This window comes from Oryctolagus cuniculus, chromosome 6 (genome assembly GCF_964237555.1).
Source record: "Oryctolagus cuniculus chromosome 6, mOryCun1.1, whole genome shotgun sequence".
NCBI classification, from domain to species: Eukaryota; Metazoa; Chordata; class Mammalia; order Lagomorpha; family Leporidae; genus Oryctolagus; species Oryctolagus cuniculus.
The window spans coordinates 110,274,927-110,300,857 of NC_091437.1; the positions used below are offsets into that span (position 1 = coordinate 110,274,927).

The 25,931-nt window shown below is 36.7% G+C and overlaps 1 protein-coding gene across 22 annotated transcripts in view; it reads left to right on the forward strand.

Annotated features, from left to right (window-relative positions):
• RALYL (RALY RNA binding protein like) overlaps positions 1-25,931 on the forward strand; it is an 833,139-nt gene that overhangs the window by 716,697 nt on the left and 90,511 nt on the right. For all 22 annotated transcript variants that reach the window (XM_017341419.3, XM_051844575.2, XM_070075265.1 and 19 more), the window contains 2 exons: positions 12,060-12,107; positions 25,486-25,646. In XM_017341419.3, coding sequence (XP_017196908.1) covers positions 12,060-12,107; positions 25,486-25,646 — 209 coding nt within the window. The remainder of the gene's footprint in view (positions 1-12,059; positions 12,108-25,485; positions 25,647-25,931) is intronic.

The window sequence follows — 25,931 nt, forward strand, 5'->3', positions numbered from 1 at the left end:
CAATTGACACTCCTGTCTATGGCATCAGAATATTTTTAAAAAGAAATTTAATGCAGATTGTTTAACCAGAATCATTAAATGAAGCAAATAGAAGTCTAACAAAAAGTAGAAGCAAACATGCAGGTGTGTGGTGATGAAAGGTATCAGAATGGTGGCTTTGTAGCAGCCTTGAGAGAGCAACCTGGATGGCAGTAAGACAAAGGAGAGCTCTAGGAACAATGAAAACAAATGAGGCAATTATAAGTGCCAAGTAAACAATAATTCGTACAAAAAAGAAATGAAATCATTGCACTGCATTTTACTCAACTGTAAATTATAGTTAAACTGCCATAACAATATAAACACTGACTATTGGCTTAGCTAAAACAGAAAAGAATTAGGAAGCAAAAAATAAATGAAGTTTTGAAAAAAAATTATTTGGTACAAGAAAACAGAACAATATTCTGGGGATTCCTCAGAGTAAGATTTAGCTATAGGAACTGAAGACTGTTACAGAAAATGTGTGTTTCTGAAACATAACAATGCTTGGGCAGAAAGCACCTCTAAAATACGTTAGAAAATCTGACAAGAGATGAATTTAAAATATATCAGTTGACTCTTTAATAAAACCCCCAGAATCAATACAGTGCCTCATTTGAAGGAAAAATAGAAGATTTGATGCTCAAGGGGAAAAAAATTGTCAATAAGTGACATTAGGGGAAATCTTGACAAATGTTCCCAGAGAAAAACAGGGGAAAAGTAAAGTGGAAAATATGAGAACAAAGAAATGGATGAATGATCAGTGATTTTAAATTGTAAATAGTAAATATTCCCAAAGAGAACAATTTTACAGAACAGAAAGCGTCAATGTAAAAAGCAAAATAGAATTCATTGATTTCTTCAAATAAAGTTTATAAAACTTGGAATGTAAAGAAATCTACAGGCATTCACACAAAAACAAATAACATCATAAAAAATAAAATTGGACTCAGTTTCCTTTGTGATGTGTAGCGGTGTAGAGTTAATAATGGATAGTTTTCAAGGGAAAGGATTATAACACAAGAATTCCATATTCATCTATGTCATTTTCCATTTATAGTCATGTCTAAGTATAGAAAGACATCAACAGAAAATATGTTGCACCATGTACCAAACCTGTACAAAATTTTATGAGTTAATATAAACCTGCTTTTGTCTATGCGCATATTCTTAGCTTTTTGAATTGTTCATTTTCAAAGATGCCTAATTACTCTGTTCTCTGAATTTTTTTTTAATTTATTTGACAGGTAGAGTTATAGACAGTGAGAGAGAGAGACAGAGAGAAAGGTCTTCCTTCCGTTGGTTCACCCCTCAAATGGCCGCTACAGCTGGCACTGCGCAGATCCGAAGCCAGGAGCCAGGTGCTTCTTCCTGATCTCCCATGGGGGTTCAGGGGCCCAAGCACTTGGGCCATCCTCCACTGTCCTCCTGGGCCACAGCAGAGAGCTGGACTGGAAGAGGAGCAACTGGGACTAGAACCCGGCGCCCATATGGGATGCTGGTGCCGCAGGCAGAGGATTAATTAAATGAGCCACAGCGCCAGCCTTGAATTATTTTTATTTCAAACTGATATTCCACTGAACACACATTTCCAAATGTATATTTTGATATAATTATATATTTTTATAAAAAGGTATATTTGTAGATGTTGCTATGGATGCCAACATCCTAAGGGTTAACTTAATCTATAAACATACATTTAATAATTATTTAGGTATGTTCTTTGAGAACTTCATGAAAGGGAAAATTTATCACTGAAGTTCAGAATAAAGATGAAAATATAAAAATTCTACAAGTAATAACGTGAGATAGACTATCTGTTCTCCATATAGGTAATTTGAGAATACAGATCAGCATATTGAATTGGGGGAGCAAGATAAGAACCACAACAGTGAGCCAAGTTTATACTTGAAAGATTGTGTCAAAGAATGCAAAGCATGTCAGTTGGTATTCAATATGCCATTTTTGCTTCTGTGGTATTTGTAGAAATCTCTCTTCTTGAGTAATATATGTTTACTACAATTTGAGTTTGTAATAAAAAGTATAAAGAGGACATTCATTCAGAACTAGGTATTTTTAGAAAATGGGAGATTAAAAACTACCAAACACATGTACATAGTGCAATGATATAATAAAGTTTAGTATGTGAGTGTTTGTTAAAACTTTTAATATATTTTAATAATAATGGCAAACTATTCTCATCAATTTTAACTCAAATAGTTTTATTATTTCATGTTAAAATAAAATTTCTCACTTTTTGCTACACCATCTGTCATATTTAATAAGTTCTTTATTACTATTTTACTTTTAAAATGTTTAGATATTTATGAAGGAAAGTTCAGTGTTTGAGGAGGTAAGTTTTCCCCAGTGGATTCATTATACAATGTATACATATACCAAAGATACTATATGATACCCCAATTTTAATGTCTGCTGAAATTTTAAACTTTTTTCTTAAAAAGAAAATGTTGTAGGGAATGTTTCTAAAATTTTATTAAATGCACCTACTGATAAAATCATGTTTTCACCTTTCATTTAATTGTCTGCACAACTATTGACAGAGCTCCAGGTTCGAACCTGATATTAATTTCCTGTTTCTGGTTTACTTTGGTTTATCGAGTTGCTCTTTTTCTTATGAGATTAAAACAGAGAGGTCTTTCATTTTCATCTTTCTTTTTTTAAGAATGAAGGCATCTAAAGTTATACATTTTTCTGACTCAAGCTTTCATTGTGCCCCATAGGTTTTGGAAGAAGACTTGTTTTTATTTTTTCTAGATAATATGAGAGTTCAGGTTTCATTTCTTTTATCCTGCATCCATTTGATTGATAAGTATCAAAGAAACTGGACTTGGTACTAAAAGAAAGGGAGATAGACTCAAGTCACCAGCTTCCTAAAATCTGTACATGAACATCTAAATGTTATATTTTGATTTTTATGAAATTTGGACTTTGAAGTTATCTCAGAACTAGGTAACAGTTAATTAGCTTCTCTACTGAATCTCTAACAGATCATTTTTCAGGCTCCTCCTGTACTGTATGTGCTTTGTGGTATTTTAGATCATATACAATGTTTTGTGTTAGTATATTCCACTGTATGATTCTGTCACTGCCCCAAACTACTGGAAGCTGAAAGTATTTGGAATTCACTCTTTTATTTTTGTTAAATTTGATAGCAACATTAGCAACATTCTTCCTATAATTGCTACCTTTTAGTACTAGTTCTGCCTTCTACAGCCATATGAATGAGTTCAACTCTGCTCTCACTTGACAGCCTTTCAAATATTTAAACAATTAGCTGCCTTTTTTTCCCAAAGGATTTTTTCCCAAGACCAAACATCCTTACTTATTCCAACCACTTTTCATATAGGGATATTTTATTGAGACTTTTTACCATCCTAATTTCCTTCATTTGTATGCATTCCAATTGGTCAAAATTCTTCTAAAACTGCACTGACACAAACTAAATGTTTTCAATGACGTCTCAAATATAAAAGTATATTGGAATTATTACCTCTTTATTGAAAAGACACTGCATTTCTGTTAATGTCAACTAAGAATTCATTAGCTCTGCGATGTTGTTTCACACACATGGCTTATACTAACCATGTAACTGACAGAAACCTGTATTTCTTGCACCAGTATCTAGTAGGCATTAACAATGTGGTTTATGTTCTGCATGTTTTTCATTCATTGTTTCATTTATAAAATCAAGAAAAATATTAACTTGGAGAATATTTTTAAAGATTCATTTATTTACTTGAAAGACAGTTACAGAGAGGCAGAGGCAGACAGAAAAATGAGAGGGAGGGAGGGAGAGGGAGGGAGAGAGAGAGAGAGAGAGAGGTCTTTCAACCACTGGCTCACTTCCCAAATGGCCACAATGGCTGATTCGGGGCCGATCTGAAGCTAGGAGCCAGGAGCTTCTCCTGGATTTCCCACATGGATGCAGGGGCCCAAACAACTGGACCATCTTCTACTGCTTTCCCATGCCATAGCAGAGAGCTGGATTGGAAGTGGAGCAGCAGGGACTTGAACTGGTGGACATATGAGATGCTGGTACTGCAAGCGGCAGCTTTACCTGCTACACCACAGCACCGGCCCCCTCAGAAAATGTTTAAGATAATGAAATTATTTCATTTCATTTATGTAAAGCACACAGAACAGTGGCTGATAAATGCTAAGGGAACAGCAAGTGTTAACTGTTAACATTATTATTATTAATTATTACTGTCATCCCTTTTGACAGCATTCTTAAACATGGTTTACAAAGAATATGTGTAATTGATATATTCTCCCTGGAAGAAAAATTTTAGAAAGATCATTATAATAGAATAAATTATAATAATAAAAGCATCAACTGAGCTATGAAAAAGATTTATTTGTGAGTGAACAACCCACACCCTTTTACTCTATGTTACATGTAGCTATTTTCAAATATATAGAATACAAAAACGCCTAAGTTGGGTTGTGTCAATCAGGTTCCAATGAAGAAAGTAGAGAAAAAAATCACACCAGCAGTTTTAGAAGTAAAAATTTAATATGAAATATTATTAACCAGTAAAAGATGATTAAGTGCTTTAAAAGCATCAGAGACTGCAAAAGAATATTGGAAGAGAAAATGTAGGATTCAACTATTATCTCTATGGTAAGGAAAGTACCTATGGAAGGAAAAAAACTTGAGGAGTCCTTCTACCAGAAGACTGAGATTTAACTGTTAATGCAATGGCAAGGAAGTGTGTTGAGATTTTGTGAACTGAGGGTGATAAGTAGGAAGCCTTCTAATTCAAGAGCAGTACTTATTATTAATAATTACATCTCCTTGCAGGTGTACTCCAGTACTGTCTGTTGATTGTCCTTGATATTGGACCAACTTGCAAAAAAGAATCACTTTCAGGATTAAGCTTTAATATTAAAATGCAAGGGGAAAATAGGATGAATTTAGAACTGAGAGGCAGTAAGTTGATAAATAGTATAGAGATTTAACCTAACACAGCAATTGTAATGTTCTATACCTTTATATATTGTGATAATGATAATCAAGTATTCAAAAATTCTAATGTAAGTATTTTGTTTTCTTACAAAAATTAATATTATAACAGAAAATTTCCTCCTACAGAAATGTTATATTAAATTCACAAAATATCTAGTGGGTGGCTACAAAAACCCCATCTTCTTAGACCCCATGATCTAATGAAATAGACACATAGATGATCAAATAAAGGGTCAAAATAGAAGAATGTATAAGCAGTTTAAGAATGAGATCTGAACATTAATCACTAAATTCGGTTAAAACAAAGAGATAGATAACAATCTGTAAGATTTTGAAGTGAGTCCCCCATGAGTGCTTTACTTTGAAAACTTCAGATTTATTTTAAAGAAGAAAGATGGGGATATTTAATGGAATGAAAAGATTGGCTTGTGAAGGAACAAGGCTAACAGAAATAAATCTGTATGGATTAGAAGACAAGGAAAGCAGACAGTTGACATCATGAGTCAGATATAAATACAAAAAGGCCATAATTAAACAACAGCACAGTAAATGGAATATGGTTTAATTCAATAGACTTCGTAATTGGGAAAGATCTGGAGCTTGAGTTAGGCCTTTAAGAATGGATACCTTTCTGGCTGGCGCTGCAGCTCACTAGGCTAATCCTCCACCTTGTGGCGCCGGCACACCAGGTTCTAGTCCCGGTCGGGGTGCCGGATTCTGTCCCGGTTGCCCCTCTTCCAGGCCAGCTCTCTGCTGTGGCCAGGGAGTGCAGTGGAGGATGGCCCGAGTACTTGGGCCCTGCACCCCATGGGAGACCAGTATAAGTACGTGGCTCCTGCCATTGGATCAGCACGGTGCACCGGCCATGGTGGCCATTGGAGGGTGAACCAACGGCAAAGGAAGACCTTTCTGTCTCTCTCACTGTCCACTCTGCCTGTCAAAAAAAAAAAAAAAAAAAAAAAGAATGGATACATTTCCAACAGAAAGAAGATACAACATGTGCTGATGATTCCAGAACAAAATAGGAACCTTGCTGTTGAGCAATGAATTGAGCTAATGCCGAAGATTGTGTGGAGATATATGATGGCCAAAAAGTATGAAGTTTCCTGCCCCAGAACAGTGCCAGAGAAAGGGTAGGTGCAGAGAACTGCAGAAAGATTAAAAGAGTATTTGAGTGAATACTGAAAGAAAGAAAGTTGCAGGAAGGAGCTACCTTTGGGAGAGATCTGAGGGCTGAAGAGACTGAGCATTACCTTATTAAGCCTTGGGGAGTAGCGGAACGGTTTTTGTTGCTCTTACTGTTGACTTATTATTATTATTGTTATTAATTTGTAAAAGGAAATACTGTTTAGCCATTACCAGCATATATAATTTATAGAAGTTGTGGAAATATTTGGGACCAGAAATATTGGTTTGATACATTTTTACTGGTCCAGGTGAGATTGATGTCTTTAGACCAGAACTGCAACATAGCTGCATTTTTGTTTCTCTTGCTTTCATGTTTATAGTTCTCTTACCTGGTATGTCATGATGTTCTTGAAATAAAAATCTTCATTCCAATTATAGTCTCATAAAGCAATCACGAGTTGAAGGGAAATGTATCTCTGTTCATTCTAGACCAGAATATAGCGTGGAATCTAAACAACTTTTGGAATGCATGTTAAATATCCTTCTAACAGATCACAGCCTAGAGAAGGTATCAGCATGCCCCATTCAAGATGCTGCTTCCAGAATCAGATTCTTTGTGTTAGCCAGAAGAGAGAAAAATAATTATTTCTTTTTCTCTTCTTTCTTTATGAAATTCACTCTTCACACATCCTATCTCTGATCTTTCAATTGAAATAATCATTTTTTAATGCGTGGAACAATAAGACAGAATCATAGGAAATAGAAGATCAAAATATTTAATGGATTCAGTAGATTCTTTCAGTCTTCAACTTATTATATACTTTCTCTTCTAAAAATGACAAGTCCTGATCCCAATTAGCTAGGAAGTCTATGGATGTGTCATAATCCTTTAAATCCCCAATTTACCTTCTCTCCCATTCCAAAGGTCCAGGAGCAAGTTATGAGTTTTTCAATGAAACAGATTAAGAATATTATTTCACTGTTGTTCAATTTTGTTTGGTGGCCTGTAGCAGGCAGTTAGCTTTTCTGGGAAAGTAAAATCATCATTTTAAATATTTAACACAAATAAATATTTATTATATTTTATTTTGCATCCTTGCATACTTTTATGACTTTTGGTTTGTTTTGCAACACACCTTTATTTTAGTTGTTCAAAATCCCTCAAAACGTAATGAAAAATCAGATTGCTAGATTAATTGTTCACAGTTGTACACACATGCTTGCTTTTATTACTGAAGATTTAATGAAGATCAAGTAACTTTCATAGAATTTCATTTAAATTTTTTCATTTATAGAAGAAGAAATCACAACTCATTGGTTTTTTACAATATATGCAATCAATTTTATCTAATCCCTTTGAATTCATAAACTCATTTCACATGAGTAGACTAATACACAAAGTATTTCTTTTACTTTCCTTTGCAGAACTTCATTAAAATATAATTTGAAGAATATTAATAAATTCCCTAGCACAAGTGTGAAGATTTTAATGGTTTTTTAACAGACACTCTGCCAATAATAACGACTACAAGAGCCTTCTCAATTACTATATCTGGCTTCTTAAATTAAATTGAATAATCAATTATTGTGTACTTATTAAGTCAGGTGCAATACTGGGAGCTGTGGATAACAATATCAGTAGAACATGGCTCTAACCTCAAAGAATGTCAGTATAAATATAAAGGATTAGATATATACCCATATGACAGTGATTCAAAGCAGAATTCAATATATGTCAAAACAGAAATTACCATTTCCTGGCTGACTGCTCCTTGACAGTGCCCTAAACATGTAATTCATTACCATTTTGTTTTCAGTGAACTAACAACTGGATTGTAATAAATAACTATTAAAAAGAAGAATTCTATGATTTCTCTCTTAAAAGCCAAAATAGAATAGCTCCTAAACGTACCAGCATCACTCTCAGTTTATGATGCAAATAAGAGGGTTGTGGTCCTTTTTCAACCGCAAGACAAATTGTTTATTTTTTCCTAACCTTATAATCCTAGAATACATTAACTGCCTTATACACCTGAATATGACTCAGCAATGCCAGCTTTTCACAGTTAATTTCAAAAACAGGTTTACACAGAGGGAAAAAAAATAGGTATTTTTTGCAGAATCTGAAGAAGAGGGAAAAACATTAAAAGGAGGGACAGGTGCTGAGAAGAGCAGCAGGAATGCCAGGAAAGCATAGCAGACTTGAATCAGACTCACCCCCGAGTGACCTTTCATCTCCTTGAGTAATTTTTTCTTTCTTGGAAATCCAGCTTGATTTTAGAGCTTATGACCTGAACCAACTACTGCCATGGTACTTCTGCTAAAAGCCTAAACCATTAAGACAAAAGCAGTGTTGGCTTGATTACTGAGACAAGTCTATTTGTGCATTTCATTTTCAACATTGACAGATAAAATTGAGTTCATGATGACAGGCAGTAGGATTTGGGGATCAAAGAAATCAGGATATTTAGCTTTAACTGGCTCTTATAAATACATCAGAGCAGTCAGGATTGAACAACAGAAAAAGCAGGTTGGACAAGATAATTTAAGCAACAACTGAGAAAAATAAAAATGAATTCTTTTTTTCTCACGAACTTTTACATTTCCAGAAGACTATTTAATATTATAGTAGTTCTTAAATGTTTAAGACACATGAGTGGAATCATTACTGTCATCCATATTAATAGCATCCTTATTTAATGGGTTGGCATGCCTTATTTTCTTTTTGCAATGAATCTCTGCCATCTGAAATTACAATGTAAAAAAAAAAACCTGAGAAAATAAATATGAAAACAATTTAGACACATATTCTCTCTTTAAGCTTAATGAGTTATGTCTGAAAATACTGAGAATTTTCATGGTATGAAAGTGATTGTCCCATCTATCTATAGCTATTCAAAGTACCCAATATGTCTAGTATCATGTTAGTACCTAATAAATATGAAGTAACTTTGAAAACTACATGGAAATACATATGATGAAAACCTGTGTTTGGATTTCAAAAATGTTTGCACCAAAATATTCTTTTAAATTCCACTTCCCATGAAGTTTTTGAGGTATCCTCCTGTATTCAGTACAATAGTAACTGTTCAATGTAATTTATATTATTATTATGGTGACTGTTAAGGAAAATTGAAGTGGGAAACAAAGATCTAAAGTATGCTTAGGATGTCTTTAAAAATCTCTCAACTCAACATCATAGTTGTTTTACACCAGTACTATAAAGTAAAACATAAACCATTACTATTTAAACACACTGTGAGTATCAGACAAAAGTAGGTATACCGGGTCTGATGTTTGAGGCAATTGTCTCATTTTCCTCCTTGGTTTGCATGAATGGATGCAGCATTGCTACAGTCACACAATGCTCAGTCTTCCATTTCCAAACACATCTATGGAGTAGGTTCTAATTTTGTATTCCAGACCCCATAAGATGGATAGACAATACTGGAGGCAGAATTGACCTGCATCAGCCATGTGTGCTACATCAGGCTTATCCTTTCGTGTATATAATGACTGTGGAGAGTTATAAGCATATTTATTCTTAAAACTGAATTAGCAAGCCTTTTTTGATACAGTTCTTTCAGGTTTTCTAATATCAGAATAGTTACAAAGAAAAGGACTATTAAATTGATTAGGAAATGTAAAAGTAAATTTCTTCTCTGTGATCTTGTGTTCCCTTAAAAGAGGTAAACGTATGGACCAGCTGTTTTATTTCCAAGTATATACCTGGAAGAGATTAATGTAGCAGTCTTAGATACTTTCACACCAATGCTCATGCCATCATTATTTACCATAGCTGGAGTGTGAAAACAGCCCAAAAGTCTCTTGACAGACTCAAAGCTAAATGACAAGCAAATAGAGTATTTTGCTGCCTTTAAAAGAAATGAAATTCTGACTTGCGCTACAACATAGATGTAATGTTAAATGAAGTAAACCAGAGACAATAGGACAAAATTTATATGATTGTAAGATTCGTATTTCTGGCCGGCGCCGTGGCTCAATAGGCTAATCCTCTGCTTGCGGCGCCAGCACCGCGGGTTCTAGTCCCGGTCGGGGTGCCGGATTCTGTCCCAGTTGCTCCTCTTCCAGTCCAGCTCTCTGCTGTGGCCCAGGAAGGCAGTGGAGGATGGCCCAAGTGCTTGGGCCCTGCACCCGCTTGGGAGAACAGAAGAGCACCTGGCTCCTGGCTTTGGATCAGCGCGGTGCGCTGGCCACAGCGCACTGGCTGCAGCAACCATTGGAGGAAGACCTTTCTCTCTGTCTCTCTCTCTCTGACTGTCCACTCTGCCTGTCAAAAAAAATTTCATATTTCTACTAATAATTATATGATTTGTAAGTTACCTAGAATAGGCAAGTTCTTAGAGACAAAAAATAGAATGGTGTTATAGTAGCTGTGGGTGGGGAATGGGAAGGTACCATCGAATAAGTTTCTGTTTGACATGTCAAAAAGTTCATGAAATGTACAGTGATGATGTTTGCACACCTTTTAAATGTACATAATGTTACTGAATAGTCTCCTTAACAATGGTTAGTATGGCATATTTGACATTATTTCTACAGTAAAAAATGAAGAAACACTTGCAAATCATCACTTTCTTGTAGCATGCTGCATTGATCATAGGACTGAAATTTCTTCCAGGTTGGAGGGAGCTTGCAAAGGTATTTGAAAACAGCTCCGAATATGGATTAAGAAAATTTCCCTGAAATCTCAGCTTTGTCACTTACTAGTAATTCAAATTTTGGCAAATCAGTTCAAGTCTTTTGCACCTTAATATTTTCTAGTTATACTAACAAAATTGTTTTAATGTCTAGAATTAAAGTGCATATAAAATGCTTTATAAGCCCCCAAAAATATGTATGTGCACAGCAGCAATTTGTGTTATATATTCCTTTATGAAGCTTAGTAATAAAAATCTTATCAGTGAAATACATTTATTAATTCCTATTTAAATTCCCTAAAATATTGTTATGTGTATATAACTAATCCAAAGGTTTTGTTTGGTTGCTTTTTTTTTTTTTTTTGTCTATTTAAAGTATGTGTCTACTGGTTTTTGTGTGTTTTTAAAAGATTTTTTATTTTTTATTTATTTGAAAGGCAAAGGCAGAGTTACATGGTGGGGGATGAGAGGCGGGGGAGACAGAGAGAGAGGTCTTCCATCCACTGGTTCACTCCCCAAATGGCCACAATGACCTGGGCTGAGCCAGTCCAAAGCCAGGAGGAAGGAATTTTATCTGGGTCTTCCATGTGAGTGCAGTGGCCCAAGAATTTGAACCATCTTCTACTGCTTTCCCAGGTGCATTAGCAGGGAGCTGGATCAGAAGTGGAACAGCCGGGACATGAACTGGCACTCATTTGGGATGCTGGCACTACAGGTGGCAGTTTAACTCTTATGCCACAATGCTGTCCCCTGAATCTACTGTTTTGCAATGAAAAATGAATGCTGAAAATCTGATGAAATCACGTTCCTATTTACCATTCCTGTAGTGGATGGGTCATTAGCTTATTTTAATATCTTTTTTTGTTTGTTTGTTTAGTCTTATAGTACATACTGTACTAAGAACAGATAACTCCATGGTCTTAAAAAGAAGGGACAACTATAAATAGTATTTTGTCTTGGGAAAAATAGTCTTCATTTGTGTTTAATTATAATTGTAATTAAACAATTACACTTGTAATTGTAAAAAGTGTTTATTTCATTACCTGTTCTCATCTTCCATACCAAACCATACAAACCACTAATTTGACAGGATGTTATATCAAATTGTACATTATTTTGTGGAGTTCTTCAGATACATAATTACAAAGAAAAATAAGTATTTAACCAATAAGATAATTTCCTTGCTGTTAACATCATAAAATAATACCAAAACTAATGTGGTTAAAACAAATGCCAACTAATTATTTTGTTTTCTTCCTTAGTGGGTATGTCTTTGACTATGATTACTACAGAGATGATTTCTACAATCGGTAGGTGATTTTCTTGTTGTGTTTCCCTCTTATTTAAATTATCTTTCAACTATTTTGTGCATTTCATTTCTGAGTATTCTTGATTGAGATATCCAAACTGATATTTTGCAGTTAAAAATAAAATACTGAGTCCTAATAAAATGTAAAAATAGATACATTTCCCCATTTTGATTATACTTGATGAAATATAATGGATAGTGAAGTTTTAAAACTTTGGATAGATTTAAGCCTAAAATTAATATTCCTAATATTTAGAAAAAATATAAAGATTCTGCTAACTAATATTATACAGGTCTGTTGTTGACTTAAATTCTTCAAAAGCTAGCAGTTTGTAAACTCAGGAAATGACTAACTGAATCCCTGAAATATGAGGGCATACCAAAAAGTTAATGGAAAATGGAATTAAAACAGAGGTTTATTTAGGTGCAAAAAATGAAGTTCATATATAGTTTTTCAAAATTTCCATTTTCTTTTTTTTGCTTTTTAAAATATTTTATTTATTTATTTATTTACTTGAAAGCGTTAAAGACAGAGGGACGAAGATCTTCGATCTGCTGGTTCACTACTCAGATAGCTGCAAGGGACATCTCTGGGACAGTCTGAAGCCAGGAACCTGGAAATCCACCTGGATTTCCCACATAGGTGGCAGGGGCCAAGCATTCAAGCCCTCTTGTACTTCTTTCCCAGATGCATTAGCAGGGAGCAATGCATACTAAAGGAGAGCTCTCAAGGCAACAGATTTTATCATTGATGTTCTTCCAAATGGGTCTTCCAAATGACATGAACACTGGATTCGGCCCTCGGGGAGGCCCGTGCGTCTGGCCAGCTCTTCCCTGGTCGCCATGCCTGGGAAGCGATTCCGCTCGAAGGCCTGCAGGAGGATCTCGGCTGTGGCCCCGAGATGGGCGTGCGCTGGCGCCGGTCGCCCGGTCCCACCGGCTCTCCTGCCGCAAGGGGCCCAAGTCCAGCGGGTCTTGTGCGCGCCTTCGCTGCTTCCTCTTGTTTTGAAACCACACCTGCACCCGGCCCAGCTCTTCTCTGAGCCCAACGCCAGGATAAGGGTTGCCGTCAAAGGAAGCGCGCAGCAGGTCCCTCTGACCGGCGGTCAACATGGTCCTGGGTCGTCGAGGTTCTCGGGAGGAGGATGCTTTGTCTATGCCATGCAGGCCATCCATGCTGGCAGGCACGCCGCCGGCTCTGGCTCCGGCCACCGCGGGCTGCTGAGTGCTCAAAATTTCCATTTTCAGTACATTTTTTGAGACTCTTCATATATCCCTTTTTATGATACACAAAAATTCTGTATAATTTAGATTTAATGATATTTACAGACTTTTCCTGTTTTGTACATTAGTACAGGGCCATAGAGTGGCCATGCAAACCCAAATCATACAAAATGTTGTCAATATTCAATGAGGAAAAAAAAGAGGATGGTAACCTGATTTTTAAATTTTTTTTTTGTCAAAACATTAAAAACTTTTACTGTCTTCTTTATGAATACATACAGAACTATAGTAAAGTTAATGATTATTTAGCACAACCATTGGTACAGTTTAGCACAACTTAAAATAATAAAAATAATGGAAATTAAGGTTTTTGATTTATTTGTAAAAAATACTTTCATAAATAGCTTGGACAGTGTATGCCCTCTTCTCATCTTATGTCTTAGGATACAGAGCAACTATCTTTTTCTTCGTTGGTGAATTGTTATTTTCCTTGTCTAAGTCTGGATCAGCCTCAACTTTTAATCCATGTTGTGAACTATCTCTAAGAGCTCTTTCCAAGTGTAATTCTTTTGTCTGTACCATTTCCTTGCCATATCTTCATCCCTTTTCAACATATCACATCCACTTTCCTCATTATGTCACTAACTGAAATTCATGTTGTAATTTAACTAAACATTGGTAACTAACACATGAGTACATGCGTATTACAGACTTGCAAAGACAGGACCTACTGTATATAGGAGGATAACTGGGGAAAAATAGGTAAATATCTCTTAACCCTTTAATCATTTGAAGTAATAGTCAAATAAAAAACCCTCAAACAATGAAAATGCAGATTTGGAAAAACGTTCTCGGCAGACACTTGATGGAGGGAGGAAACTCTGATCCTTTGAAACGGTCTTGCTCTGTCTGCTCCAGCAGCACAGGTCCTTTACAATTCCAGAAAGACACCATGATGTTTTTCCTGTGTTCGGTCCTTTCTTAGTGTTGCTCCATTCCCTCTCTCCTCCCTCCACCACTTAATACATTTGACTTCATCTATCAGATTTCAGCACCATCACTACTCCCATACTAAATTGGGTTCACCTGTTCCACTTTCTTGGCACCCAGCACTGTTCCTTCACCACACTTCTCCTAAGTTGTATTGCTGTATTTCTTTATGTTATGGTAGCATTTGATATATGTCTAACTTCCTTCCTCCATGAGGGCAAAACTGTGTTCAGTTTAGTTTATGTTTACATCCTCAGGGACCAACAGTATACCTCCCACATAGTGTAGAATCAGTTTGTGTTAATAATTCATCTCCTTAGAGTTAGAGATGTAGTCATTGTTGCAAGGTCATATGGTTAATTAGTGTCAGAACTACAATCATAACTTGGGCAATCATTTTGATTACATAATCATCTGTGTGAATATGTAACACAGAGGGAGTAATATCAGTTGAAGACATAGAAAGGACACACCCTTGCCTGTATGGGACTCACAACCATGCTTCCATAAATCCTATGTTCAACATACTGCATTAAGCATCTTATCTCACAAGTTACCCTTTTACAACAAAAATCCATTTTAAGAATGCTTTTCTCACATCATTCTATAATTTCTATAAAACACAATAGTTTAAACATCAAATACCTTGTGATAATTTTTTCTTTATTTACTTGAGAAGTAGAGTTACAGAGAGGGAGAGGCAGAGAGAAAGGTCTTCCATCCACTGGGTCTCTCCCCAAATGGCCACAAAGGCTGGAGCTGGGCCAACTGAAGCCATGAGCCAAAAGCTTCTTCTGGGTCTCCCACATGGGTGAAGGGGCCAAAGCACCTGGGCCTTCTACTGCTTTCCCAGGCCATAGGATCGGAAAACAGCCAGCACAGGAACCTGCGTCCATATGGGATGCCAGTGCTGCAGGCGGAGGCTTAGCCCACTATGTCACAGTGCCAGCCCCTGTGATAACTTTTTCTAAAACTGATGTGAATATTTGGCAGCATTGAAATAATCTAAATCTCTATTAAGAACAGATATTAATTAATATGCATTATCTTATAAAATATGAAACTGTTTTAGCATCTTCTCTTAACTGCTTAATATCACGTGGCTTCCTTACACATGTAAACAGTTTCTATCTAAAATGGAATCATCAGGGCTGGTGTTTTGTCATAGTAAGTAAAGTCACCACCTGCAGTGCTGACAACCTATATGGGCACCTGTTCCCATTCCTGCTATTCCACTTCCAATCCAGCTCCATGCTAATGGCCTGAGAAAAACAGCAGAAGATGGCCCAAGTGCTTGGGCCACTGCCAACCACGTGGGAGATCCAGAGGAAGCTCTTGGCTCCTGTCTTTGGCCTGGCTCTGTTCTGGCTGTTGTAGCTACTTGGGAGTGAACCAGTGGATGGAAATTCTCTCTTTCTCTCTCTCTGAAACTCTGCCTTTCAAATAAATAAATAAATCTTTAAAAATATGTAGTAGAATTATTTACTAGAAATTAGTAGACCCAAGTTTAGGTAATTTTTTTACATTCTCATCTTGAGAAGGAAATCAAGACCTGTATTTTACTGTCTTTAAAAGCTAGCTCATGTGGCTAGTGCTGTGGCATAGTAGGTTGAGCCTCCGTCTGCAGTGCCAGCATCTCATATGGGTGCTGGTTCATGTCCCCATTGCTCCATTTTCGATCCAGCTCCCTGCTACTGGCCTGGGAAAGCAGTGGAAAATGGCCCAAGTGCTTGGACCCCTGCACCCATATGGGAGACCTGGAAGAAGCTCCTGGCTCCTGGTTTACCATTGGCCCAGCTCTAGCCATTGTGGCCACTTGGGGAGTGAACCAGCAGACCTCTTTCTATGTCTCACACTCTTTCTGACTGTAACTCTGCCCCTCAAATAAAAAAAATAAATAAATCTTAAAAAATCAGCTTGTTAAAATCATCAGAAAGATAGATGATAGCTAGTTAGCCAGAGATCAATAGAAGATAGTTTGATGGACAGACAGACAGACTTTATCTGACAAGGGGTTAAGTCCTAAACCTTTTACCAAGGGTCAAGTAATTATAGAGTCTGAAGCTTGCAGATGATGCTCCACTGTATAAGACAGCTAACTGAACAATTTTTAAAACCATTTATTTGTTTTACATACAATCTGCTTGACTTCTAAATGTGCAACAGATTATTATGGTTGTATTGCTAACAGAATGTCTCAGCATTAGTTCATTTTCCATTTTTTTTGCACTTGGCTAAGAAAGGCTTAAGCATCTGCCACTAGTGGATATAGTCAAGAATTCCCTGTAAACAGAAGATTCCTTGAAGGAAAACAGAGTGGAGAGTCTGGATAAGATAAACAGCTTAGAGACATTGCCATCAGTCTTATCTATAGTAATTCCTTCTAAGTTACACTTTGCTTATATTTATGGCTGTTTTTCTTTCTCTTCTTATTGGCAGTACCATCCTAAGTTATTTAAAATTACATAACCTGTTATCTCATTTGTTAAGTGAGCATGGAGTTAATTCCTAACTCATAAAGTTGTTCTGAGAATTAAACGAGGTATCAAAAGGTATAGGCCGGCGCCGTGGCTCAATAGGCTAATCCTCCACCTTGCGGCGCTGGCACACCCGGTTCTAGTACCGTTCGGGGCACCGGATTCTTTCCCGGTTGCCCCTCCTCCAGTCCAGCTCTCTGCTGTGGCCAGGGAGTGCAGTGGAGGATGGCCCAAGTGCTTGGGCCCTGCACCCACATGGGAGACCAAGAGAAGCACCTGGCTCCTGGCTTCGGATCAACGGGATGCGCTGGCCGCAGCGCGCCAGCCGCGGCGGCCATTGGAGGGTGAACCAACGGCAAAAGGAAGACCTTTCTCTCTGTCTCTCTCTCACTGTCCATTCTGCCTGTCAAAAATAAAAAAAAAAATTACAAAAGGTATAATGATCACCACTGTGCGTGAAATATTTTTAGTGCTCAATCAATTTAGCTTCTAAAAACAGTTAACAGTAACCATTAATAGTGATGAGCAAGGTGTCTTTTATATGATATTCATATAGCAAAATCCATGTGGCAGAAATAAACTGATTGGTCAGCTGTCCCTAGTGATACCTCTGGATTATTCTGTTTTTATTGTTTTCCATTTTCCTGTTACCCAGAGCTTTCGAGCTGCAGCAGAACACACTTACCTGCAGAGACGGCAGTCAGATTCTAACATTAGCCCCATGCTAGTTGCTTAGCTCAGGAGAACAGAAATCACATTCATGATTAATAAGGATGATTATCTGTAAAAATTTTCTAACTAGGTATTAAGGAACTGAAAAAGCTGACAAGAAAAGACTATGGATGGTATAAAGGAGTTAACCACCTCTAGAATTGGAGAAACAAAGGATGACATTGGGATTATCAAAATTTACTGGAGAAAATGGGCCCTGCGGAACAGAAACTATGAATAGGGTTCTGCTCAGCTGTTGCGCTCTGAACCCACAGGGAGAACCTGTGGAGCCAGGACTCTGACCATGCAGGCTGATGATTTTGAGTGTAAAGCGGCTATTTTGCAAGTTTGGTAAAATTTCTCAATCTGGGCTCTGCTACTTCTCATGGAATGAATGAATTGCTGCTGCCCAGAAAAAAGATTGAGGTAAGCTGAGAAGAATTAGAAACAAAAACAGCAACAGGAAGTCAACCAGAAGGATCGAGTTCCTTTTTCCTGCATCTCCCTCTCAGATCCTTCATTGCCCAAGACTGGCTGGAAGCCAGCTACCTCCATGCCCCTTCAGACCTCCACTGCCACCACCTGTGCCCTTTGTACCACGCCCACCCCCAGCCCTATGAAGCTAAAGAAGGCCTGAAGCTGAGAAATAATAGCTTAATAATTGACATATACACACACAGCACCTTGCCATCTAATTTCTGCTAAGTTTGCGCAGTCTACTGTAATTGAGGGTTTTCAACCCTTGGATAGTTTTAGCTTAGAAACCAATGTACACAAAGTTTTGGCTTATTATGATGCTCTAAGTGTCTATCTATGGTTTCAGGGATCACAAAAGAATCTCTCCAAATATAGACATGAGTGGTCAACCTAAGCTTTTATCTTTTCTTTATTACACAAAGCATTGCCCCATAATTTATAACATTCAAAAACATTTTCATTTAAAGAGTGAAGTTTGACTCTAAATACAGGGCCTTGAACATTATTATATATATTATATATATGCATATATAATATATACATATATACACATATATAATGTATATATATACATATATAATATAATATATATATATTTCAAGTAAAATGAAAGGAAAAGTATATCTAAAACTGTACTGCAAACCCTCTTTCATTTTATCAGATATTAGCAGTTTAAACCTGGCTTTTTTTTTTTCAGTAGGAAGAGCACTGAGCAGTTTATAATCTGTAATGATGAATAAACTTTGGTTAATTGAGAAAAAGAAATGCCAGAGATGTTTAACATATAGAAAAACACATTTTAAGTGATTCAAAGTTGACATTTTAAAATTCTAGAACCATTTTGACCTTGTGTCAGTTAAGTAAAGAGATCCTAGTAGAGGTGCAATAAATGAAAACAACCCTAAGTTACAAGTGTTTCAGATTACTAAATACAGGATGTAATATACTTTATGGGATATACAACATTGGAAAATATGTTAGTAAGAACCAATATCTGGGACCAGCGCTGTGGCGCAGTAGGTTAATCCTCCACCTGTGGAGCCGGCATCCCATATGGGCGCCGGTTCTAGTCCCGGCTGCTCCTCTTCCAATCCAGCTCTCTGCTTTGGGCTGGTAAAACAGTAGAAAATGGCCCAAGTCCTTGAGCTCCTGCACCCGCATGGGAGACTGGGAAAAAGCACCTGGCTCCTGGCTTTGGATCAGGAACAGCTCTGACTGTTGCGGTCATTGGGGAGTGAACCAACGGACGGGAGACCTTTCTCTCTGTTTCTCCTTCTCACTGTATGTAACTCTACCTCTCACATAAATAAATAAATAAATAAAATATTTTTTTAAAAAAGAAGCAATGTCTATTTCATCCTACAAATTTAAATAATGATCAGGTTTAATGATATTCCAGTTAAAATGTTTGACGATAGCATGCTATGGCTGACAAAGGGCATAGTTTTCATTCAGAAGACACGAGTGTCAAGCCTAGTTGCAGCTGTGTTAACTGGTTAAAAGTGGGGAAGTCATGTCTCTCCTCTTTTACTAGTTTTCTTTATGGCAAATGGGCTTAGTAAACGCCATTCTTACAGAACTGGAATAATTAAATAAGAAATTTATTTTAGTGATTTATAACCTCACAATGGTCATCTAGGTGTACATTCTAATCATACAACATTTCACACAAAATATAGCAGAAATGATGAGAAAAATGTAAAGATTATGTTAAAGTCAAAATATTGCAAAAAAGATAATTTATGATTGTAATAAACTAGCCTTTAAATGTATTTTTGAAAACTATATGCACATGACCCAGGAGGAAAACTTCACAGAAAACCTTGGAAAAATTTAATGACCAAAAGGAGCAATCTGAATTATTCATTTACTGTTCTCAGGTGAAATGTGCTTTTCAGAATTCTTTTTTATTTTTCTATTAGAACTTTAATGTACTAACTTATTTTTTTTTTTGTACTCAATGTTTTGGTACAGCCACTTTTTAATTTTATTTGTAAAAAGTTTTCATAGCAGGGATCACTTCATTCATTAGCAGTATTTTATAATTCAGCTGTAACTATCAATTTATTTGAAGTCAGGGTAGAAATTTAGAATTTAAATAGTTCAAACAGTATAGGATACAGATATACTTCTATTTTTTCTTGACAGGCAGAGTTAGACAGTGAGAGAGAGACAAAGAGAAAAGTCTTCCTTGTTGGTTCACCCCCGAAAAGGTCGCTACAGCCTGCGCGCTGGGCTGATCCGAAGCCAGGAGCCAGGTGCTTTCTCCTGCTTCCTCCTAGTTCCTGGCTTTGGACCCGCGTAGCTCTGGCCGTAGCAGCCAATTGGGAAGTGAACTAGCAGATCAAAGACCTCTCTTTCCCTGCCTTTCATTTTCTCTTCTGTGTAACTCTGACTTTCAAATAAAATAAATAAATCTTTAAAAAAGAAAAAGAAAGTATATCATCACAAAAATTAACAAAAATAAAAAAGGAAGCAGGAGGAAGGGTGGGGCATAATCATTACATTCTTAAAACCAGATATATGAATGAAATACTTGAAATCTGTTCCCTTTATGTAAATAAAATTAAAATGTCCAGCTATCAGTTAATGACATTACAATGTGGTATATCTGCTTCAGAAAATGCAACATAACAATTAAAATAAACACTAGCAACTTGAGAAATGTTTTAAATAGAAAACAAAGAGGTAAACATTTGCTTAGTGATTAAGACACCCACATCCCAGTTGGAATGCCTGGGTGTGAGTTCTGGCTTCCACTCCTGATGCAGCTTCCTGCTAGTGTAGATCTTGGGAAGCAACAAGTGATGACTCAAGTGATTGGGGTCATACCTCCCTTGAGGGTGGCATGGATTGACCTGTGATTCCCAGTTTCAGCCTTGGCAGAGCCTCAGCTGAGCCTGGGCAGTTGGAGGTATTTGGGGAGCAAAATAATGGGCCATTGAATTTTGGTTTTCACTTTGTTCTATTGGCTTGCCATCATTATAGTCAGTCTATAATTTCAAATGGGCCATTTCCTTAGTCTTAACACTATTTACCAATCTAAAACTCTGCAGAGGAAAAATTTCATTGATTTGCTGTAGAATCTTTATTAGAAAGACATGCTGATTTCCTTCTTGGCTGCCATTCATCTACTTCCACTGTCAGAGTTTAGGAAAACTCCTATATGAGGGTACTTCAGAAAGTTTGTGGAAAATGAATTTAAAATACGAAAACTTATGTTTTGGTGCAAAAAAAATGAAATTATCCATGTTTTTTATAATGTGCATTTTCTGTAAACTTTTGAAGATCCCTCATATGCATGGATTTCAAAATAGTTGCATCAAAATAAACTTTGAATTCAATTTTCAAATAATGTTTGAAGTACCCTCGTGTTTGATATTGCAATCCCTAAAATCTGCCTTACTCTTCACCCTTGTCTTATTTTTTTTATGCATCAAAACAATACCTCATCTTCCTTTTTATAGAGCTTTTATTTTTAAGATTTATTTTAATTTATTTGTAAGGCAAAGTTAAAGAGAGGCAGAGAGAGAGAATGTCTTCCATTCAGTGATTCACTCCCCAGTTGGCCTCAACGGAGAGCTGAGCAGATCCGAAGTTCATCTGGGTCACTCACATGGGTAACAGGAGTCCAAGTATATGATCCTACCAGGGTACGTCAGTAGGAAGCCAGAATGGAAGTGGAGTAGCTCGGATTTGACCCAGCACTCCGATATGGGATGGAAAAACTTCAAGGGGCTTAACCCTCTGTACCACAAAGCCTGGCCCATTTTCTGATAAACTCAAGGGTGTCCAATGAGAACTAACAAAGTCCACATCAACATTAATTGTTGTAAATATTTAGATTATGCTCTCATGTTGAATGTTCATATCTTTCTTGAGTTTTGTTTATTCACGAATTACACACTGGTTGAATATCTCCTATCTGAAATTCTTGGGACTAGAAGTGTTCTGGATTCCAAATTTTTTTCATATTTTGGAATATTTAATTATACATAATGAGATATGTAGGAGTAAACACAAAATTCATTTATGTTTTGTGTATACCTTGTACATAAAGGCTGAAGATAATCTATACTTAATACAACTGGTTTTGACTGTGACTATCATATAATGTCAGATGTGCAATTTCCTTTAGTGACATAATGACTGTGCTTAAAAGATTTCAAATTTGCTAGTATTTCATATTTTCTGTCAAGCATTCTCAACCTGTATCACATTAAAAGAGTTAAGTTCTGATGCTTCTCTTCCCATTGGAGTGACAGAAAGAATTAGTGAAACTTTATGATTCCTTGGTGAGAAAAATCACCTCCCTTTGATGAAGCATTTTGGTAAATTCTTCAGAGAATGAGGAACACTCTGCATAGATATTTATACCAAAGGACAGGACACATACTAGGTATATTACTAAAATGTCATGCTGAAAACATCTCACAAATATAATGAGCAAATGCAGATCTCTTGTCTCGAAGTAAGATCAGACTAGGCCAACATTGGAGCTTTTGTGATCCTTGGTTTCAAAAAGCAATAGAAATATTAATAAAAATTCCAGTCTCCTATAAAATATAGTGCAATACATTGCAGTTGAAGCAGCAATGGATAACAGTAACTTTGCCAGGCCTGCATTTCCACAATAGCATTCTTACATCATTGTACCTCAGATATGCTTCAGATACTTTTAACCCAACTTATATACTATTTTGCATTATGAACCTATTACATTGAACAGTCATAGCCTGAGGAAATGGTTCCTCTAGAAAAGCTTGCCTTTCCTCTCAAGCAGCAGCTTCCACCCTGGAAGAGATGATCAATTGCCACATTTTCTTTTTTGTTGATGGTTTTGGGCATTGTAGCTCTTACTAAGTGCCTTAGTATTTTGGCTCACTGACTTGAGGTGCTCTGTGAATTCAACTTATAAATAACTAATGAAGACCTTGTTTTGTGATTGAAATGATGGGCAAGTTTGGCTGACCCTTTCGATTTTCAAGTCCCTGGTGGTAAGGATGATATTCATAACCCTTTCCAGCCTCCTCCTGCCTGTGCTGTTTGAAGTAAACTACAATGTGTTGACTCTCATGACCTGTTCAATGCCCATAGTTCCTCAGTTCTAACAGACTTCACTTATTGGCAGCAGATGACACCTCTCTTGAACTATGTCTCATTTCATTTATTCTCCTTTCCAGACATCTTTAGTTTTCCCCCAGCAAGTTTCTAAATCATTTTTGAGCACTTTAACTGTCTAAAGTAGACAATATTCCCAGTACTAGAGAATACTTTAAATTTGGTTTAAATATCATTTTCCCCTAAAATTTGATAGTCTCCAATGTCTTTGAATAAATATTTAGAAGCAAGTCTGTCCTAATTTTATTATTTTTGTATATTATTTTCTAAAAAGAGATTATAACATTTTCTTCTAAATGTGTAGAGATGTAATGTTATGAAATAGCCTATTATAGATTTTTAAAATTATTTTCTTCCTGTTTGACTTTTCTCATGTTTTACTTTCACATTAGATTTTTTTTTACAAACTTTTAAAGCAATTACAAGGCTATAATTCATGTAACAGTGTCACAAAATGTGTAACAATCACAATTATAAGTCAATAATGCAATTTCTCTTTATAGTGGATAACATAATCACAATCTTGTTCACTGACAAATAGTTTTAGAAATAAATGAGTAAATTATTCCATTATTTTTCCTCTGACTTTTTGTTTCTCAAATGGGCTGTCATGAAAATGTCTGCTATATATGTGGATGCAAGATAAATAATACAAAATGTTTGAACCTATGAATTACATAAAGGAGCTAACACTTCTGCAGTTTATTTCTTTCATTGTTTAATGAAAATGCATTGCTTTTGGTGAGTCTCATTTTTTTCACTTTTTAGGGCTTCGATTGATATTCTCTTTTGTTAGAGAAATTTTCTCTAGCTGACTATAAAATTTCTCTAGTCTCAATTTACATATCTAGCATGTGAGTAGAATAATAAAATGCATCCTGACAATTATGTATGGGCGGAACTTTAATAAGCGAACTTTTGTCCTCATCCCAGCTCCATGTCATCCAAACTCAGTCTCCTTTACTCTATAGTCACAGAAGCTTTTGATTACTTAAAATTCCTTACAGAGGGAAGACACCGTATTGATTTCTCTTTCATAATTCTTTTTGTTATTTACTTACTTCTTTATTTGTTTATATAAACAAAGATGTCATATATTTCTTTTTTTTTCTTTCTTTTTTTTTTTTTTTTTTTTTTTTTTGACAGGCAGAGTGGACAGTGAGATAGAGAGACAGAGAGAAAGGTCTTCCTTTGCTGTTGGTTCACCCTCCAATGGCCACCGCGGCCGCTGTGTTGCGGCCGGCGCACCGCGCTGATCCGATGGCAGGAGCCAGGTACTTATCCTGGTCTCCCATGGGGTGCAGGGCCCAAGTACTTGGGCCATCCTCCACTGCACTCCCTGGCCACAACAGAGAGCTGGCCTGGAAGAGGGGCAACCGGGACAGAATCCGGCGCCCCGACCGGGACTAGAACCCGGTGTGCCGGCGCCACAAGGCAGAGGATTAGCCTAGTGAGTCGCGGCACCGGCCTAGATGTCATATATTTCGTATATATAATTTTAAACCCACAAAGACACTCCCACTCTTCTCCTACCTTTCTTTTTCTGAAGTTTTTCAATAACATTCTTTCAACTTACTTTATAGTCAGCTGAGTTTCTTTCTTTCCCATGGGGCTTTGTTTTCTGATTCGATGGTAGTTTTTTAGCTTTGATATTGCATATTCTTTTCCTTTTCTAAAGCTAGTGTGGTAATAGGTATTTGATGTGTAAGAGGAATATTTCTGTTCATAAGAATGGTAAAGAAATATATTTGGTAGAAAAGGTCAGCACAATTTAAAAAGATTTTTTTAAGATTTATTTATTTATTTATTTGAAAGTCTGCATTACAGAGAGAGAGACTTTCCATCCACCGGATTCACTCCCTAGATGGCCACAATGGCTAGCGCTGGGCCAGGCCAAAGCCAAGAGCCAGGAACTTCCTCTGGATCTTCCAGATTGATGACAAGGGCCAAACCACTGGGGGCATCTTCTGTTGCTTTCTCGGGCACATTAAAAAGGAGCTAATTCAGAAGTAGAGCAGCTCGGACACAAACCAGTGGCCGGATGGGATGCCACTGTCACAGTTAGCAGCTTTACCCCCTATGCTACAATAACGGCCCCAATTACAACAATTCTATGGCACTATTGGACCAAACTCTAGAAATGAGATCATATTGGGGGGTAAGATTCTAATGATCAGAAAGCATAGTCTATACGAAGCATCCTGTTTCCTTAGTGAAAAAATCAATCTGCCAATAAACTCACGCGTCTGAATATTAGAGAACTGTGACAAAAAGCATTTAGGGTAATTTTCTGCCATGTCATTAGCTTATTAATTTAAATCATTTGATAAAACAATTAGGCATCAAACCAATTCTCTGTGCCTTTTGTGTTTTGTGAAGGTTGTTTGATTACCACGGGCGTGTGCCTCCCCCTCCTCGTGCAGTCATCCCCCTGAAGCGCCCCAGAGTGGCTGTCACCTCAACTCGCAGGGGAAAAGGAGTCTTTTCCATGAAAGGAGGATCAAGATCTGCTGTCAGTGGGTCTTCATCAGGCTCTAAGTGTAAGTAATGTTCTTTATGCTACTTCCCTTTAAAGAAGGGTGAGGAGAACTATCAATGCCTGTATTCAATCAATTGACCAGAAAGTTATGGACTGACAAGTATTACAGAAACATAAAGTGGACAAAAAAATTTCTGTTTTCCCAAATACTACATTGCAGAAGAGGAGAAAGACACAAACTTGACCAACAAAAACCCAAGACCAATGCTGAAAATATTTTTTCACAACTAACATTGTGCTCTTGGGTCACTTAGGTTGCAACATGTTAAAGTCCTGAAGTAGAATA